Source organism: Harpegnathos saltator, unplaced genomic scaffold (assembly GCF_003227715.2).
Source record: "Harpegnathos saltator strain DR-91 unplaced genomic scaffold, Hsal_v8.6 scaffold240, whole genome shotgun sequence".
NCBI lineage: Eukaryota > Metazoa > Arthropoda > Insecta > Hymenoptera > Formicidae > Harpegnathos > Harpegnathos saltator.
Genome location: NW_020230029.1, coordinates 465,884 through 484,274, shown reverse-complemented (window position 1 = coordinate 484,274; position 18,391 = coordinate 465,884). Strand labels below are relative to the sequence as shown.

Below are 18,391 nucleotides of genomic sequence, written 5' to 3'. Positions count from 1 at the left end.
CTAACCAGAAGTCGGCCATTGGTCTTCACCGATTGGTTCTTCCCTTAACCATTGACCAATCAACACGTATCACAATTGTAACACTTATTTTGATTCACTTGTAGGTACACTGTCTTACTTATACGTACTCTATGGTCTTACTTATACGTACTCTATGGTCATTTAATAACGAAAGAAATGCAATCATGGCGGATGCTGCGGCTCGTCAATTGCAATACGAATATAAAGCGGTTTGTATTTTGCGCATTTGTCATTAATCTTCCAACATAATTGTTTTTTCTAATTTTTTCAATCATATTTTATATATTAATTAACTGTGTTAACGATATATATGCACTCTATTCCATTATCACGCTCATGACAAGTGGTATGGTGTTCTTAAGTTTACGTTAATGCTTTCAGAATTCTAATCTTGTTTTACAAGCTGACGTCCGGTTGATAGAGAGACGCAGCAGAGATGAAGCCACCGGCGAAGTTATGTCCCTCGTTGGGAAGTTGGATGGTACACGTATGGGCGATAGAGCTCAACGTACCAAGCCAGGAAAGGCGGAAGAACGAAAAGTGAAGTGAGTTAAATTAGTTATTTGTAATTTGTATTATTCTTTTTACAAAGATTTAACAGATTTGGTTTTTAATAATGTAACTTGTAGAAGGTTAGAGGTATATACAAATCTAAGGTAATAAAATATTTATAATGCTCTATACAGACGTCAAAAACGAGACGAAGCGCAGTATGACTTCACACGTATGAAAGGTGCAACATTACTGTCTGAAGGTGTTGATGAAATGGTTGGTATTGTATATCGTCCAAAAACACAAGAGACACGTCAGACTTATGAGGTATTGCTCAGTTTCATACAAGAAGCTCTGGGTGACCAGCCACGTGATATCCTTTGTGGGGCGGCTGATGAAGTATTGGCTGTGTTGAAAAATGACCGTCTTAAAGAAAAAGAGAAGAAAAAAGAGACAGAACTCTTGTTGGGTTTGTTAGCAGAAGAGAGATTTGCTCTGCTTGTAAATCTAGGGAAAAAGATTACAGACTTTGGCAGTGATGAAAAAAGTACAGCGAACGATGAGAATATTGATGAAACATATGGGATTAATGTACAATTTGAAGAAAGTAGTGAAGAGGACGACGAAGATGTGTATGGAGAAGTCCGAGAGAACGACGACGAAGGAGATGAAGGTGAGGAGGCTAATGATGACAGAGCTATTCATGCGGAAAATGTAAGTATATATTATAATTTATTATTAATACTAATCAGTCTCGAATAATATTGTGCATTTATCATGATTTATGTCATCTTTCAGTTGGGTGGAACAGAAGAGATGAAGAAAGAAAAACCACTACATCCTCTAGACATTGACGCATACTGGTTGCAAAGAAGATTAAGCAGGATATACGACGATGCGATGGTTTCACAAGCGAGAGCTGCCGAGGTGTTGGCAGTTTTAAAGGATGCTGGCGATGATCGCGATTGTGAAAACCAACTTGTGTTGCTGTTGGGCTATGATTGCTTTGACTTCATTAAACAACTCAAGAAATATAGGCACACAGGTGAGTAAATTGCATTTATTGAAATTGATATTAAATTTTTAAATGTTCCTCTCTCTCGAATATGATATTTGTTAATTAAAATACTTTCAAATATTCTTTGGATTGTTAATATTCCTTAAATGTGTTTTCCTTTTTTTTTATTTACAGTTGCTTACTGTACGATGCTGGCGTCGTCGCAGTCCGAATCAGAAAGACAAAAGATCCGTAACAAGATGAACGACGACCCAATGTTGGCGAAGATCCTGCGTCAATTAGATACGGGTAAGGGCGAAGATGACGTCGATGAAACTATGGAAGCAAGATCGCAACGTAAGAGGAGAGAAGAGAACGAGGATACGGGCGGACCTGGTGGTCAAGTTCAAGGCACGAGAAACTTGATAGACTTGGAAGATCTGATCTTCGCGCAGGGGAGTCACTTCATGGCGAACAAACGATGTCAGCTGCCAGACGGGAGTTTCCGCAAACAGCGAAAAGGGTAAATATTCTGACGTCTAAGTGTGATATTTATCGCTTATGTTGTTCCTTCAATTGATATCGAATGTTATAAGATATAATTTTTATATCATATATATTTTTCGTATTTATATCGTATTTTATATCGTATTATATTATTTTGATATATCGTTTAAATATCCACAGATATGAGGAAGTTCACGTACCCGCTCTGAAGCCGAAACCTTTCGCGGAGAATGAAAAGCTGCATCCGATCGATCAGTTGCCGAAATACGTGCAACCAGCATTCGAAGGTTTCAAAACGTTGAATCGCATACAGAGTCGTCTGTATCAAACAGCTTTGGAGAGCGACGAGAACTTGTTACTGTGCGCGCCAACGGGAGCCGGCAAGACCAATGTAGCTCTGCTGTGCATGATGCGAGAGATCGGCAAGCACATAAACGCCGACGGTACGATCAATGCCGACGAGTTCAAAGTGATCTACGTTGCACCGATGCGTTCGCTGGTGCAAGAGATGGTCGGCAATTTCCGGAAGCGTTTGTCGACCTACAATCTCACTGTCTCCGAGTTAACAGGAGATCACCAATTAACGCGAGAGCAGATCGCCGCTACCCAGGTGATAGTGTGCACTCCGGAAAAGTGGGATATCATAACCAGAAAAGGCGGTGAGAAAACCTTTACATCGTTAGTGCGGCTGATCATTATCGACGAGATTCACTTGCTCCACGACGAAAGAGGGCCTGTTCTCGAAGCATTGGTCGCGAGAACGATTCGCAACATCGAGACCACGCAAGAAGACGTGCGACTCGTCGGCCTGTCGGCCACGTTGCCCAATTATCAGGATGTCGCGGCGTTCTTGCGTATTAAACCGGAAACCGGATTGTTCTACTTCGACAATAGTTTCCGACCGGTGGCATTAGAGCAACAGTACATCGGTGTTACCGAGAAGAAGGCGCTCAAACGTTTCCAGGTGATGAACGAAATCGTCTACGAAAAAACTATGGAGCACGCGGGTCGTAATCAGGTTCTGATATTCGTGCATTCACGTAAAGAGACCGGCAAAACGGCGCGCGCCATTAGAGACATGTGTTTGGAGAAGGACACGTTGGGTCAGTTTCTTCGGGAGGGTTCCGCGTCGATGGAAGTGTTGCGAACAGAAGCGGAGCAAGTGAAGAATCAAGAGCTTAAGGACCTGTTGCCGTACGGCTTCGCGATTCATCACGCTGGCATGACTCGCGTCGATCGTACTTTAGTGGAGGATCTCTTCGCCGACAGGCATATACAGGTGCTTGTATCTACGGCAACCTTGGCCTGGGGTGTTAACCTGCCGGCACACACGGTCATCATCAAAGGCACGCAAGTGTACAACCCGGAGAAAGGCAGATGGGTGGAGCTGGGCGCGTTAGACGTGCTGCAGATGTTGGGTCGTGCGGGTCGACCGCAGTACGACACGAAGGGTGAAGGTATCCTTATCACCAATCACAGCGAGCTGCAGTATTACTTATCATTGTTGAATCAGCAACTACCGATCGAATCTCAGCTGATCAGCAAGATGTCCGACATGCTGAACGCGGAGGTGGTGTTGGGTACGATTCAGAACATCCGGGATGCGGTTACTTGGATCGGCTACACTTACCTCTACATCCGGATGCTGCGTTGCCCGAATTTGTACGGGATCAGTCACGACAAGCTGAAGCAGGATTCGTTGTTGGAGCTACACCGGGCTGACCTCATTCATTCAGCGGCCGTCGGGTTGGATCGCAGCGGCCTGATCAAGTATGACCGCAAATCCGGCAATTTCCAAGCGACCGAATTAGGCAGAATAGCGTCTCACTATTACTGCACACATGAGACCATGGCGACATACAATCAGTTGCTAAAACGCACGTTGAGCGAGATCGAGCTGTTCCGCGTGTTCTCGCTATCCGGCGAGTTCAAGAACATAAACGTGCGCGAGGAGGAGAAGCTGGAACTGCAGAAGCTGATGGAACGGGTGCCGATCCCAGTGAAGGAGAGTATTGAAGAGCCGAGCGCGAAGGTAAACGTGCTCCTACAGGCGTACATCTCGCAGTTGAAGCTCGAGGGCTTCGCTCTCATGTCAGACATGGTGTTCGTCACGCAGTCCGCTTCGCGTCTCATGAGAGCCATCTTCGAGATAGTGCTGTTCCGTGGCTGGGCGCAGTTGGCCGATAAGTGCCTGTCCCTGTGCAAGATGATCGATCGACGAATGTGGCAGTCGATGTCGCCGTTGCGACAATTTCGCAAGATGCCGGAGGAGATCGTGAAGAAGATCGAGAAAAAGAATTTCCCGTGGGAGCGACTGTACGATCTCGGGCCTAACGAGATCGGCGAGCTGATACGTGTGCCGAAGCTCGGCAAGACCATATACAAATACGTCCATCAGTTTCCCAAGTTGGGTTTATCCACACACATACAACCGATCACACGTTCTACCCTGCGTGTCGTCCTAACCATTTCTCCGGACTTTCAATGGGATGAAAAGGTGCACGGCATGTCGGAGGCGTTTTGGATATTGGTGGAAGACGTGGACTCGGAGGTGATACTGCATCACGAGTATTTTCTGCTGAAAGCCAAGTATGCGGTTGACGAGCATGTAATTAAATTTTTCGTGCCGGTGTTCGAGCCATTGCCGCCGCAATACTTCCTGCGCGTCGTGTCCGACCGATGGATTGGCGCCGAAACACAGTTACCTGTGAGCTTCCGGCACCTGATACTGCCGGAGAAGAATCTACCGCCCACGGAGCTGCTGGATCTGCAACCGTTGCCAATCACAGCGCTGCGAAACGCCAAGTTTGAAAACATCTACGCGGACCGCTTTCCTCAGTTCAACCCGATTCAGACGCAGGTGTTCAACGCGGTCTACAACTCCGACGACAATGTCTTCGTCGGCGCACCCACCGGCTCCGGCAAGACCACCATCGCGGAGTTCGCGGTGCTGCGTTTATTGACACAGAATTCGGATGGCAGGTGCGTCTACATGGTCAGCAAAGAGGCCTTGGCGGAGCTGGTGTACGCCGACTGGGCGATGAAATTTAACCAACAGCTGGGACGCAAGGTCGTTCTTCTCACCGGTGAAACTGGCACGGATCTGAAGCTGCTGGCCAAGGGACAGATTATTATCACTACGGCAGACAAGTGGGACGTGCTGTCGCGTCGATGGAAGCAACGAAAGAACGTGCAGAACATTCAACTGTTCATCGTTGACGAACTCCAACTGATCGGCGGCGAGGAGGGTCCGGTACTCGAAGTGGCGTGCTCACGAGCGCGTTACATCTCCTCGCAATTGGAAAAGCCCACCCGGATTATAGCTCTGTCGGCTTCGCTGGCCGATGCTAAGGACGCTGCGCAATGGTTAGGCGCGCCAGCTGCGGCCACCTTCAACTTTCATCCGTCTGTACGGCCGGTGCCGCTAGAGTTGCACGTGCAGGGTATAAACGTGACGCACAACGCGTCACGATTGGCCGCCATGGCAAAGCCGGTATACAATGCGATATTGCGCCACGCGTCGCATAAACCGGTGATCGTGTTCGTACCCACTCGTCGGCAAGCGAGATTAACGGCTATCGACCTACTGACATTTACAGCGGCGGAAGGTCAACCGTCGCGGTTCTTCCACGCGGAAGAAGCCGACATAAAGCCGTTCCTCGATCGTATGGTCGACAAGACGTTGAAGGAGACCTTGTCACAAGGCGTCGCTTACCTTCACGAAGGTTTGTCGGCCGACGACCGTCGTCTAGTCGAGCAATTGTTTGACAGTGGCGCCATTCAAGTGGCAGTTGCCACAAGGGACCTTTGCTGGGGTCTGTCTATTAGCTCACATCTTGTTGTGGTGATGGACACACAGTGCTACAATGGCAAAACTCACGCTTATGAGGACTACCCGATCACGGACGTGTTGCAGATGGTGGCGCGTGCCAATCGCCCGCTGGAGGACGACGACGCCAAATGCGTGCTCCTGTGTCAGAGTTCGAAGAAAGACTTCTTCAAGAAGTTCCTGAACGAACCGTTGCCGGTAGAGAGTCATTTGGATCGCAGACTGCACGACCACTTCAATGCGGAGATCGTGACCAAGACGATCGAAAATAAGCAAGACGCAGTTGACTATCTCACATGGACCTTCTTGTATCGACGACTCACACAAAATCCCAATTATTACGGCCTACAAGGCGTCACACATCGTCACCTGTCGGACCACCTGTCCGAATTGGTCGAGAGCACGTTAGCCGACTTGGAGCAAGCCAAGTGCGTTGCTGTGGAAGACGAGATGGATACATTACCTCTCAATCTCGGTATGATCGCCGCTTATTACTACATCAATTACGCTACCATCGAGCTGTTCAGTCTGTCACTGAACAATAAGACGAAGATCCGAGGCTTGTTGGAGATTATTTCTGCAGCAGCGGAATACGAGAGCGTGCCAGTGCGACAAAGAGAAGAGAATCTGCTGAGGAGTCTGGCGGCGCGACTGCCGCACGCACCGCAAGTTGCCAGGATGGCTGATCCTCATGTAAAGGCACAGCTCCTGCTTCAAGCGCACCTGTCTAGAATACAACTTGGTCCAGAGCTGCAGAAAGACACCGAATTGGTGTTGGGTAAAGCTGTAAGGCTGATTCAAGCGTGCGTGGACGTGTTAAGCTCCTCCGGATGGTTGGCACCCGCCGTCGCTGCTATGGAATTGGCACAAATGGTGACGCAAGCCATGTGGTCCAAGGACTCATATCTGAAGCAACTTCCGCACTTTAACGCGGACACCATCAAACGCTGCACCGACAAGGGTGTGGAGACCGTATTCGACGTAATGGAACTCGAAGATGACGACCGTAATCGGCTGCTGCAATTATCCGACGTACAAATGGCGGACGTGGCCAAGTTTTGCAACCGTTATCCTAACATTGAGATGTCATACGAAGTACAGGATAAGGAAAAGCTGCACAGCGGCGGAACCGTCAACGTAATCGTGCAGTTGGAACGTGAAGACGAAGTCACCGGGCCGGTAGTCGCGCCCTTCTTCCCTCAAAAACGAGAGGAGGGTTGGTGGGTGGTAATAGGCGATCCAAAGAGCAATTCTCTGTTATCTATCAAGCGATTGACGTTGCAACAGAAAGCCAAGATCAAGCTCGATTTCGTCGCACCTGCACCCGGCCAACATTCCTACACGTTGTACTTTATGAGTGACGCTTATCTTGGCTGCGATCAGGAATATAAGTTCAGCATCAACGTCGGCGAGTACGAATCAGACGCTAGCTCCGGTTCTGATTCTGATTAAATCTTAATATTTAAAGACTTGATACGTCCTTCCTTTTTCCTCCTCTTGAAAGTTTTATTATTATAAGAAATTCTAATATCGGAATATACTCATTCCTTCACATTTCATCAGATTCAGCACATCCTATTTCTTGTGTTTGTGTTGTATTATTAAGAACAATCGACATTGGAGCACAGTCATCAAGATTGTATGTATCTTAAAATTCGTTAAGCAGTAGTGATTTTATAGACAGCTGAAATGTCACGGCAATTATTGTTAGATAATAAAAAATAAAATTTATATTTAAATACAACATATACGCTGTTTTTTGGTATGTATACCTTTAATGTTACGTTTCTTTTATTGTCATGTTGCAAAAGTAGGAAAACAGACATTACTTTTTATACTGTCGAACAAACGTTGATTATATTTTCATCTTATTTAAGATTTCTGTCGTCGCAGGATTAATTAGAACAGTTATTGCAATGAAAATTAAAGTAATATAGTATTTTTCTTTTTATATAATATTTAAATAAACAATCTGCCTAGCGCGCCATCTATATATTGGTTAAAATGGTTTGAGTTTTGGCTATGTGATATTGATTTTAGTTCAAAAGTTTCCACTACGAGCCTCCACTGTAATTAAGAATTTGAAATCGTAATACGAAGTAATATAAGTCAAAACTTTCTTCTGGAATAAAATAACTATTGTCATATGTATTTTCCATTACATGAAACATAAGCAAATTCGACAGACGGTAATTTTTATAAAAATAATAATAACGAAATAGTTCTTATAAAGTATTTTGAAACTTGAAATTTTTATTTTTTTTAAATATATTTTTCGAAATATTGCAAGAATATTTATAATGTGACCATCGTTTATCGCAGACTGCTTAACTTTTTATCTCATTTTTCAACTTATCTGTTCTATGTTGAAAATTGGTTTTTATTATAAAAATATAATAAAATGCATTTTAAGAGAAAATTTTAAACTTTCTATTCATCGTTCAGCTAGTGTTGTACACCGCTTTATTCTTTTGTGACGGATCAAAGATATTTTTACTTCAACATTGAATAACTGATAGAAAAAAAAATTCATTGCAAACTGCGTATAGATAAATTAAAACGGAAGGTTTGCACTTTCTAATAATGTCAACATCGTTTGTATGCGACTTTTAGTTTACGCGGTACAATTTGATGAACATAAAAAATTTAGTTATTTGACGAATCTCGATTTATGTTCATATAGCATCGTGATAAACAAACATTATATTGGAGAATGTATTTGAAAATTATAGATCTTGCGTTACAAAATGCTTCTTAAACCATCTCTCTTTATTTTTTCAAAAGTTACAGTTCATTGAATTTCATCTATTTACTGCGGTCAAAAAAAGTAATACTGAAAAGTAATATCGGACGCAAGTAAATACTCCGTAACGTGGCGCTGCAAATGTAAGAATCTCACACTACTCGTGAACCTTAACCTAAACCTAAACCTGAACGTCGTTGTCAACATGTTCCACGGGTGTGTATCTTCATTTAAAAGTGTTATATTTTTTAACTTTGTTGCGACGATTTCCATTTCCTTTGTTCAACGACTATATTCGATCAATCCGGATTCATTTATTATACTAGAATCAAAATTACTCGTTACTTCAAAGTTGTTTACCTGAGTATATACTGATCGAACGTATTATCACAGATGCAAGAGGCTTTGTACCAGCGGCTTGAGATTATCGGCATCATCACGATGTACCGGGATGTTGTCGAAGGCAGAGGCGAGGAAACGGAGATGTCAATTGTTCGAAGAGGAGAAACAGAGGCAACGCTCTGAATTAGGTAGAATCGAAAAAATAGAAGTGAAGTACCAGTCGGTGGAGGACGAGGTAGTGCTGGTAATGAACCGCAATATTTCCACACCGCACGACTGCGCCAAGCACATCTCTGAGAGCATCACCAAGATGTCTGCAATTGCCTTCGTCGACGGTCAGATTTGGGATATGCACAAGCCATTCACAGGCAACTGTGAGCTACAACTAGTGACTATGCAAACTCCACGATCAGGCATGATTAATAATGCCTTTTGGCGAACGTGTTCGTTGATTCTGGGTGCTGTGGCAGAAAATGCATTCAAAGATAACGTGAACGTGCACCTACATAGCTTTCCTTATCCTGTAATTCGTTCTGGCAGTTTTGTGTATGATGTATTTATCGATCTGCCAAGCTGGCAACCAACCGATTCTGAATTACGTGCTATGTCAGCATTATTTGTCAAGTTTATAAATCGTGAACTGTTATTAGAAAGACTTGAAGTGCCATGCAGCATTGCTCAACACATGTTTGAGGTAGGGAATTGAATGGAAAATACATAATGAAATTAGTAGACGTTCATGATATTCACTTACTCATGACATTAATATATTAATTTAAGATTCTCTGATGATAAAATTCTGTTTAAATGTAAAGTTGATATTATGACTGATTTTATTATAAAATATTCATATACAATAGTATACAATATATATAGTCTAACATTTATATTAGCATAATTTATATCTAATTATTGTAAATCTAGATTATTAATCATTTGATTTGTTGCTTACAGGATAATCCATTCAAATACCAACAAATACCTCAAATCGCCAAAGATAATGATGACGACAAGGTGACATTATATCAGTTAGGTGATCATATAGATATTAGCAAAGGACCTATGATAAGTAACAGCGGCTTGATAGGGCGTGTCACTGTAACAGCAGTTCATCGACTTACAAACGGGCCTGTGGATGGCTTGTATCGCTTCCAAGGTGTTGCCTTGCCCAAAGGAATTATGCTCAATCATTTTGCTTACAGTATCTTGGAGAATCGTGCAAAGAAATTGAATACAGTTACATGGCAGCCGCATATAGTAGAACACGAAATGATGAATAACGTAACAGCGTCTGCAAATTAAAGAACACTCGTCTCACAATCTAGGTGAGCTTTTGTGTAAATAAATGCATCTTTTAGTTATTACTCCGACTTAATTCTACGTCGTTCTTTGACTCTTAATCATGGGAGACGGATTATGAGTCGTAATTTATCATAAATGCCTTGTAGTCCAATAACTTACTCGAAATAAAAATCTGGATGTTTTTTTACTCAATTTCAATAATGTGTCGTATTGCGTTATGTTCAATTGATTCTTGACATCAAGGTTCTCAAATCAATTATCGCTTCTATATCGTCAACACAAATTACGCAATACGAATGAATTCGAATAAGATATGCTTGAAATATTTTATTTTATGTTCGAATGTACAATACGAAAAATTGTTATAGTTACTAAGGCAAATATCATATATTACACACAAGAATATACACAGGGTATCTTGCAATAATCACCTAACTAGTACGCAGAAAGCATGTGACTCAACTATATTGTGAGCGAATCCGCCGTGGATCACACACCTCCCAAACGAAGACACCAGGCAATCTGTTTGCTTTCGACGTTGCGCATTTCATATTCAATTTCAGATACAACTCCTGACTTGAGTTGGTATTGTAATTCTCGAGATCGTCACACTTTAAATGTGCCCTCGCTGCCAGTGGTGCTAGTTCTGACGAGCATCTAAACGAATAATGAAAACAAGAAAACCGATTTTATGCGTATTATTCGAGAGCACAAAATTGTTGAAAAGTTATTCTTTTAATTAGAAAAGTCCTTCGACTTCTGATCTCTACAATTGATCGTTAGTTGGATTACCTCAATTCGATAGTAATGACCAAGTCGAACTGAGGTGGTCGATTCGTTTCTTGTTCAAGTTCGCTGCCGATATTTTCTACGTTGTTGAGTCTCACATGCTTAAACTTGTACTCGTAGGCGTATTTGCTCATGGTACCATAGTAGAAAAATCGACCACCGTATTCGCCGTATCCTGAGTATATGCAGGCCGGTAGTAGTTTCCGAGATGGTACCGACGGTAGCTAAGATACAAATCAGTTTATGAAAAATTATTAATTTTTAGTCACAATTTAAAAAGGACATGTATAACTTTCCTATTATTTTTTTATCTTCACAATTATACATTTCCAAAGTGAATTTCATACGTTATATTCTATGTAAAAATTACGTTTTGAAATTCACAAACCATCACTCGAAGATCAAGCTTGCGCTCGTAATGCAGCTTATAGAAGAGTTGCTTGTTGAAGCTACTAACTAGCCGGCGCAATCTTAAATACATGTAACGTTGTTTGTCTCGCCAGCAATGCTCATTGTTCGCGTTAGGCACCTGCAAGCACGTGAACCACGTGCGTTTCAGCACGTATCTGAGTTGCATGCTAACCTGGAAGCAAGATTTAACAAGATGGGATTACAGAAAGATAGAATGATACAGGAAAAGTTTTATGATATGTGATATCCAATAGAATATCTCGGTTTGGATCTCTACGCTGCCACGACTTTTGTTTGAAACGTCCAATTCGCAAAATTTATTTTCAAGAGCAAGGGATAATATTGAAGCATCCCTTACCACATGAGTACCTGTTCTTGACGAGGTCCTGAAGGATAGCAACTGTCGTCCTTCCCCAAGACAATCTAATACGTCAATGATCTTGCATCCCGAAATTAACGCAGATCTGTTGGCGATTTTTATTACTAGCTATTAATTAACTGAATACAGATGGAGATTAATTGGATTGATGATTATATTAACCATTGGTCAGAGGCTAAAATAATATCGACAACTAGTCGACTACTGTTAACAGATGATAAATTAACGGAAAGGGCAACATGTTACCTGTTCACCCTACGCTCAGTAACCTTCTCGAAATGATCCATGAAGTTTTCGCAGCTACGTGCGAAGATCTGTAAGTCAGTACAGAAGACGATCGAGAATCCTTGACAAGGATCCAGAACCGTCTGTAACAAGTAGTTGAGATTGTCGAGGACTCTGCCACCGTAGAAGCAGGAGACGGGTGAACTGTGGGACCTTCACATGGGTAGAATAAACTCCAAGAGAGAGAGAAAAAATTGTCTTCTTAAATATATCTACATAGGTATTCTTGTGTGAGAAAGTATCGATAATGTTAGAAATATTGAAAAATTTCCAAGTATCTAAATTATTCGAAAAAGAGATGAAATTGAATAATTTTGGAAACCTTGGATGTGTGTATCGCCACGTAACTGCCTTCAACATGCGATACTGCGATCGAATAAGCTCCAGAGCGTTGAAAGTTTTGCTGTAGTTCAGCATCTCAATGTCGGTCTTTACATTATTTACGAGATCCTTCGTGCGCTTCATCGCAACCTCCAGCTTGATGCCTGCTACCAAGAACTCGCTATTCAGCACTGTCGCGGCAATATCATACCAATGTCTGCAGAAAAAGGTTTAAAGGAAAGAAATGAGAAGAGGGTTCAAGGCTTTTGTAGAAACATGAATCCCCAGGAAGTTGAGTCTCAAACTGAGTATCCAAGATAGATCAATGATCAGTTTTGAAATTTGAGAATTTAAAACAAGAGAATTTAATTCTTGAAGTTCCAAAATATTGAAGGATTTCGAAAGTTTAAAATCTACAAAATGCACGAGATTCAATTAATAAAACGAGTTCATAACTTTACAAGTAATAAAAATAGTAATAATATAGTAATAAAAATAAAAATTTGTAAATATTTTACGATTTATATTTTATTTATTAATATTTATTTTATTCATATTCGAATAACTTCAGCAATATTTCACGATTATCAAACTAAAATTTATCATAAATTACTCTTATTGTACTGATTAGAACCTACCTGGAGACCAGACGAATGGTACAAGCAACATCGTGCAAAGATAGCATCTTCAAGATGATGCCTAGAATTTCTGGTGGCAGAATGTCTAACGTGCATCGTGTGTCCTTGTATTCCTGCGCGTTCTGAATGCATTGCAAGGACACTCTTCGTCGTTTCGCGCACATTTAGCTCCTCTTGGATGTAATTCTATCCTTGAAATCCACGATCGAGACTAATTATAAACTGATAGCGAATATTCACGAAGATTACATGTTTTCGTATAGCGATTACAACCAATGGGATTTCCTATTACTCGAAAAAAAAAGTAATTCCTGAAATTTTGTGGCTCTTTGGAGAAATGGACTTCTCAAATTTACGCAAAACAAAGAAGTCACCTCCTCTTGCAATCTCTTCATTAAGATAGCTTCAGAATGCTGAAGACAAACGAGAAGCTGTATTTACCAAATGGAGATTTAACCCGTTCTTTTTTGTTTCAAATATGAATGAATATGTTAACTCTTTGATTGTTTCTCCAACTTTTATATAGCTGGGACTGACTTTTCATGACAACGTGAGATTTTAAATTCATATAAACAATATTGCATCAACCGTATGATATATTAGTTACTTTAAGCTATTTTCATTCTTCTTTATTAATAATCTCTCTTCTGAATTATTTTCTAAAAATTATATTTATCTTAAATCTAAAGAAATTGGATAAAGGTACGGAGACAAAAAAATTGAAGACTTCTTTTTATGGAATACCTCATGTTATTTGCAAATTACGCAAACACAAAATAATAGCATTACTTATCCAAGATTTATTTTTTTCGACATTTCTCGCGAAGTATAGAATAGCAGATCAAATATAGTCAACACAATAACTAGCTTCACTTATCCTTATTAAAGTATATTGAATATTTCATGATCGAATTTGGAGATTTGTCATCGTTATCGGCAAGTTATCACTTTTTGGTTGCATAAGATCAGCAAAATTATAAACATCTAAAGATTCGAGTTCCAAGATCCAAAATTCCAGGCTATTAAAGTCTCAGAAATTTAAGATTCTGAAGCTCCGAGAATCCGTTTATAAAACTGAAAGTTTTGAATACACAAAGTCTTAGCAAACACACAATCTCGAGGATCTTAAATTCCAAACAATCAAAATCAAGAATTCGACACCCTAAAAATTTGAGGTTTCGAAGATCCGATTTTCCAAACATTCCACAAAGATCTAAGAAATTAAATTTTTTCAAAGACTTAAAGTTATAAAAAGATGCAATGTTCCAAAAATTTGGAGTTTCACAGATAAAGGATTTTCAAAGGATCAAATATTCCTTGAGAATTCGAAGTTGAAAGATTCCAAGCAAGCTCTGAAAGAGACGAAGGCCTGTTCTTTTTTTATGCTTTATGCGCTGAAGTTCACCGGCATTAGCAAGGTAAACTTGGCTTGATCGATGTTCGCTTCATCGGTCCCGCAAGGTCCAATGCTATCCAACAAGCTTTGTATCGCGTTCTGATTATTCGAGTGCTTCCTCTTAGTGTGCTCACGACGATGCTTGAGTTCTTTGAATGTCTTGCCGCACTGCTCGCAGACATAGGGTCTCGCTGCCTCGTGAGAGCGCACGTGACCCTCAAAATGACTCTTCCTAACAAACTTTTTGCCACATTGGCCGCAATCAAACTGGAAACGACCTTCGTGAGCGGCCACGTGCGAGCTGAGAGTCCATTTGGTCTTGAAGGTCTTCGAGCAGTAATCGCATCTGATCTTCGAGTCACCTTTATCTGATCTTCGAGGTTCCTTCTTCAGTAACAGCATCTCTTCCAACAAAAAATCATCTGCATCAGTGGGGTGGTCCTTCGGCATCGCGGACTTGTCCATGGACATTTGACCCTGTAGCAGGGCTTTAGCTTGATCCTCAAATTTTATATGGCCATTTCTCGGTGATGGCTGGAAAAGTAACGGCATATGCATATATAAGAAAAGCAATAGATAGAAAATAAAATAAAAATATAATATTTAAATTTCATTTCTCTTAATATTGTAATGTTCCATTTCTATTACCTCAAATATAAATAAAGAGCTTATTTTATTTATATAACTTCGGAGTAAAACATACTATCAAATATATGATATCAAATAAATCACACCTTATAGTGCGAGGCCAAATGTGCCCTGAGTTTATCTTCGTCGTTGTATCTCCTCTTGCAACGTGGGCAGGGATAGCCGCTCTTGTCGTCTATACCGCGTAAAAGAGCACTTCGAAGGGTAGCGTCGTTTGTAATGTTTTCCACGTCAATTTTGTGCTCATCCGTCTGCTGTAGCTTTTCTTTGCGCATTGCATGTCGGATAATGTGCCGTTTCAGATCGTGCGCTCTTGAGAACGCTCGCCCATATCGCGAGCATGTAGGATAGGGACAGCCCTTTGTTCTATCGTTTCTCGGACTAAGGAAGAAAAAGAATCATTAAAATTTAACTTTCTATATTCTTGAACATCACTAAAATCAAATAAAAACAATCTTAGGCAAAATCACTGGAAAAAATGGAAAGAGAAGATTAAACTTAATGAAAGATTGCTATATTGGAAACTACTAAAGTATTGATAATCTTGAAATATCAACATTAAGAAAATCCTAATTATTCAAAGATCTACAATCACGGTGAATACAAGATCTCGCCCGATCCAGGAATATTATTATAAAAAAAAAAAAAAAAAGAAAATATATTTAATCCAGAATATATACTAAGCAAAATAATACGTAAATTATAAATCACATGGAGTAATCTAGAATCTTTGGGGAGTTTTACGATTAACATATCTCGAGGAAAATTTTCTTCGAGAGTAAATCTTGTACCTTCGAGTGGTATTAGCGGCGGCGGTTGTTTGTTTTGGATCCTTGCTGCAATCTTTGGGATTTTTGTTGATCTTTTGACCAGCCATTGTGGTCAGTTGTGCCGATAACGGTATCACGATAGAGATTGTCTCGTTAGTTCCGGGCGTGACGATGGGTCCGACGCGGATTGCCGGCGGAGTCACCAGCGATAAATTGTTCTCGTTGCCTCTGCTCATGCTTGTTCTGCTGGTAAACAAATTATTAAAAACGGTAAATGGCTGTGTTTTTCTAAAATAAATGTACACATTCATTTATATAATATTACACTTTACTATCATGTTCCTGAAAATATTCTGTCCTCCAAGTTGGTACTTAATAAGAAAACATTATTATTATTTATTAGTATACTATATATATTATTTAGTATACTATATATATTATTTATTACTATACTATATATAGATATTATATATGCTTGTTTTTGTTATAAATTGTTATATTAAGTAGTTATAAATTGCTAACTTCAAGAATTAACAATATGTAACAAAAAAGTTTAAATCGAAAAATTACATTGCGAATAGTAATGATACATTAATTATATAAATGCCAACTTATTCAATTCAAGCTCCATTAGTAGATTGTAAACACAAGATGGGTTAAAAAACACATATTTAATTAATGTACATGATATACATAATATATATAATTATAAGAACTAATATATATAATTATAAGAACAGACTTCGTTAAACTATACTTTTCTAGAAAAGACTATATAACTATCTGAAAAAAAAAAATTTGAAGTTGTAAAGGCAACTGATAATCTTAATGATGTTACATAATACTGTAATAATTCAATATAAGGATCTCTAATTATAGGTACGTACACATTATCTAAGTATATTCGTAAAGTAAAACAATCGATTCCAAATAATCGATTATAAGTATAACTTTGCAATTATATTGAGCAGAATACAGGGAGATCCGTCTTTACGAGACACCGTGTATGTACACCGCAAGTTTCGGAAGGGTTAGGACAAACCGCGATCGATGGTCGGTCGTCTATCCACGCGTATATCAGTGTGACGCATTAATTCCGAAAACAAAATGAAACAGCCATGAATTGAGATCGATGTAATTCTAAATGAGTTCAGATTTCCTGATCCTACGAATAAGGGAAGAAATAATCTTTACGTTTTTTTTTTTACAGAACAACAAAGGAACGACCGTTGGCGTGAAGTACGCTCTCTCTCTTGTAGTCGACGGCGTCAGAAATGCGAACTCGCTGAAATTATTACATCGGCGTCACCAGTCGCGACTCTGAGACGGCATTCTCGTGACGCATCACGGACGTCACGGAAACGTTGCCGATGTTTCGTCGAGGTATTTCCTCGAGAGCGCGCGATCGCACGAGGACGCGTTTGTAACCGGCTTGAAAACGCGATGCGCGGGAGAGACCACGGGAAGCGTACAGAGGAATAGTATCGATGCAATATTTACCGAAATGTCACCGTAGTGTCGCAGTAACCTGGTGATTCACCGATGCTGAAAGGCTTCACCACATAACCACAAAAGAGCACGCTCAGGAGTGGCCTGTAACCTTATGCCTCGAGGGAAACGTTGAGACTACCAGGAGAGACCTCAGTCACGTTGAACCGTCACCGATGTCTTGCTGACGCCGTAAATTCGAGCACAAACGCTTCGCGCTTTTCTCGACCCTCCAGTGAACGAGCAAGCTCCGAGGTTTGCGCGCGATTATCCGAGGTTGATACGACGTTGATGGCAGAGAGAGTATTAAATTCACCGTTACGCTCACGACGATTCTCAATCTTGCAGAAATCACGCGAACGTGCCAAACGGACTACGTGGCGACGTAATGTCTCTTCATGATACGCACGCGACACGAGGAGCGGCCATCTTGAAGCGAGTTTCGCGTTCCACCTCCCTCGTATCGGTCGCGCCGACTAATGACGCCCGTGTCGCGATCGCTGCGCTCAGTTCCGAAAGGTCGATCTTCGTTACATAAAACCGCCGTGTTTCTCGGCTACTCGGTTTTCTTTACAATCTTTTCTTCCTTAATTTCGCCTCCGATATCTAAATTATGATACTTGGATACAATAGACGCGACACCTTTTTCAGAAGAAGACAAAGAAAATTAGCGCGTGCCGCGCGTTTTCTGATGCGAATAAATAGAATGGATTTAACGAAAATTTAAATATGCATATATGAATTATCGTTCCATAAATGAATACAATTAATTACGGGAATTTGATATCTTTACATGATATCTTGAGAATATGGTATATTTTTAAAAGTCGATGTTACAACGACGAGAAGATTCGACGAGTTGCTCGTCATGAAATCTTCTATTTAACGGTTCGAAAATGGCGCCACCTTTTCGGCCGAAATGGCGGTCACCCGAGTCTTTTTTTCTTTCTCTAGTCACTCGGCCAGACTCCTTTGCTTTTCACGACGCGATGAAAGCTACTAATCGTGTAGGCCGATCCGAATAGGATGACGA

At 40.8% G+C, this 18,391-nt stretch overlaps 4 protein-coding genes and 1 long non-coding RNA gene across 6 annotated transcripts; 3 read left to right on the top strand and 2 right to left on the bottom strand.

Moving 5' to 3' along the window:
• The first annotated feature begins 153 nt into the window (after positions 1-153).
• l(3)72Ab (U5 small nuclear ribonucleoprotein l(3)72Ab) lies at positions 154-7,585 on the top strand. The gene is made up of 6 exons (XM_011155919.3): positions 154-230; positions 403-566; positions 708-1,227; positions 1,312-1,558; positions 1,706-2,033; positions 2,198-7,585. The coding sequence occupies exons 1-6, from the start codon at positions 186-188 to the stop codon at positions 7,296-7,298; spliced, it is 6,405 nt and encodes a 2,134-aa protein (XP_011154221.1). The 5' UTR covers positions 154-185; the 3' UTR covers positions 7,299-7,585.
• A 1,116-nt stretch (positions 7,586-8,701) lies between these two features.
• On the top strand, positions 8,702-10,425 carry mRpL39 (mitochondrial ribosomal protein L39). Its single transcript, XM_011155917.3, has 3 exons — positions 8,702-8,805; positions 8,983-9,625; positions 9,886-10,425. Exons 1-3 carry the CDS (start codon positions 8,795-8,797, stop codon positions 10,231-10,233), a joined length of 1,002 nt encoding a protein of 333 aa, XP_011154219.1. The 5' UTR covers positions 8,702-8,794; the 3' UTR covers positions 10,234-10,425.
• A 197-nt stretch (positions 10,426-10,622) lies between these two features.
• On the bottom strand, positions 10,623-13,698 carry LOC105192066 (uncharacterized). Its single transcript, XM_019845505.2, has 7 exons — positions 13,057-13,698; positions 12,420-12,635; positions 12,059-12,250; positions 11,792-11,897; positions 11,411-11,605; positions 11,026-11,246; positions 10,623-10,890 (listed from the first exon to the last, which is right to left on the bottom strand). Exons 1-7 carry the CDS (start codon positions 13,218-13,220, stop codon positions 10,692-10,694), a joined length of 1,293 nt encoding a protein of 430 aa, XP_019701064.1. The 5' UTR covers positions 13,221-13,698; the 3' UTR covers positions 10,623-10,691.
• Positions 13,699-13,780: 82 nt separating this feature from the next.
• Positions 13,781-17,820, bottom strand: LOC105192046 (zinc finger protein 271). 2 transcript variants are annotated; one of them, XM_011155916.3, is made up of 4 exons: positions 17,371-17,820; positions 15,892-16,116; positions 15,187-15,481; positions 13,781-14,986 (listed from the first exon to the last, which is right to left on the bottom strand). In XM_011155916.3, exons 2-4 carry the CDS (start codon positions 16,104-16,106, stop codon positions 14,444-14,446), a joined length of 1,053 nt encoding a protein of 350 aa, XP_011154218.1. In that variant the 5' UTR covers positions 16,107-16,116; positions 17,371-17,820; the 3' UTR covers positions 13,781-14,443. The 2 variants fall into 2 exon arrangements, with proteins under 2 accessions (XP_011154218.1, XP_019701059.1); XM_019845500.2 differs by having other exon boundaries at positions 15,892-16,113.
• On the top strand, positions 16,688-17,371 carry LOC112588533 (uncharacterized). Its single transcript, XR_003112905.1, has 3 exons — positions 16,688-16,749; positions 16,842-17,004; positions 17,081-17,371. It is a non-coding gene; the product is annotated as an uncharacterized LOC112588533 (long non-coding RNA).
• Positions 17,821-18,391: the final 571 nt, after the last annotated feature.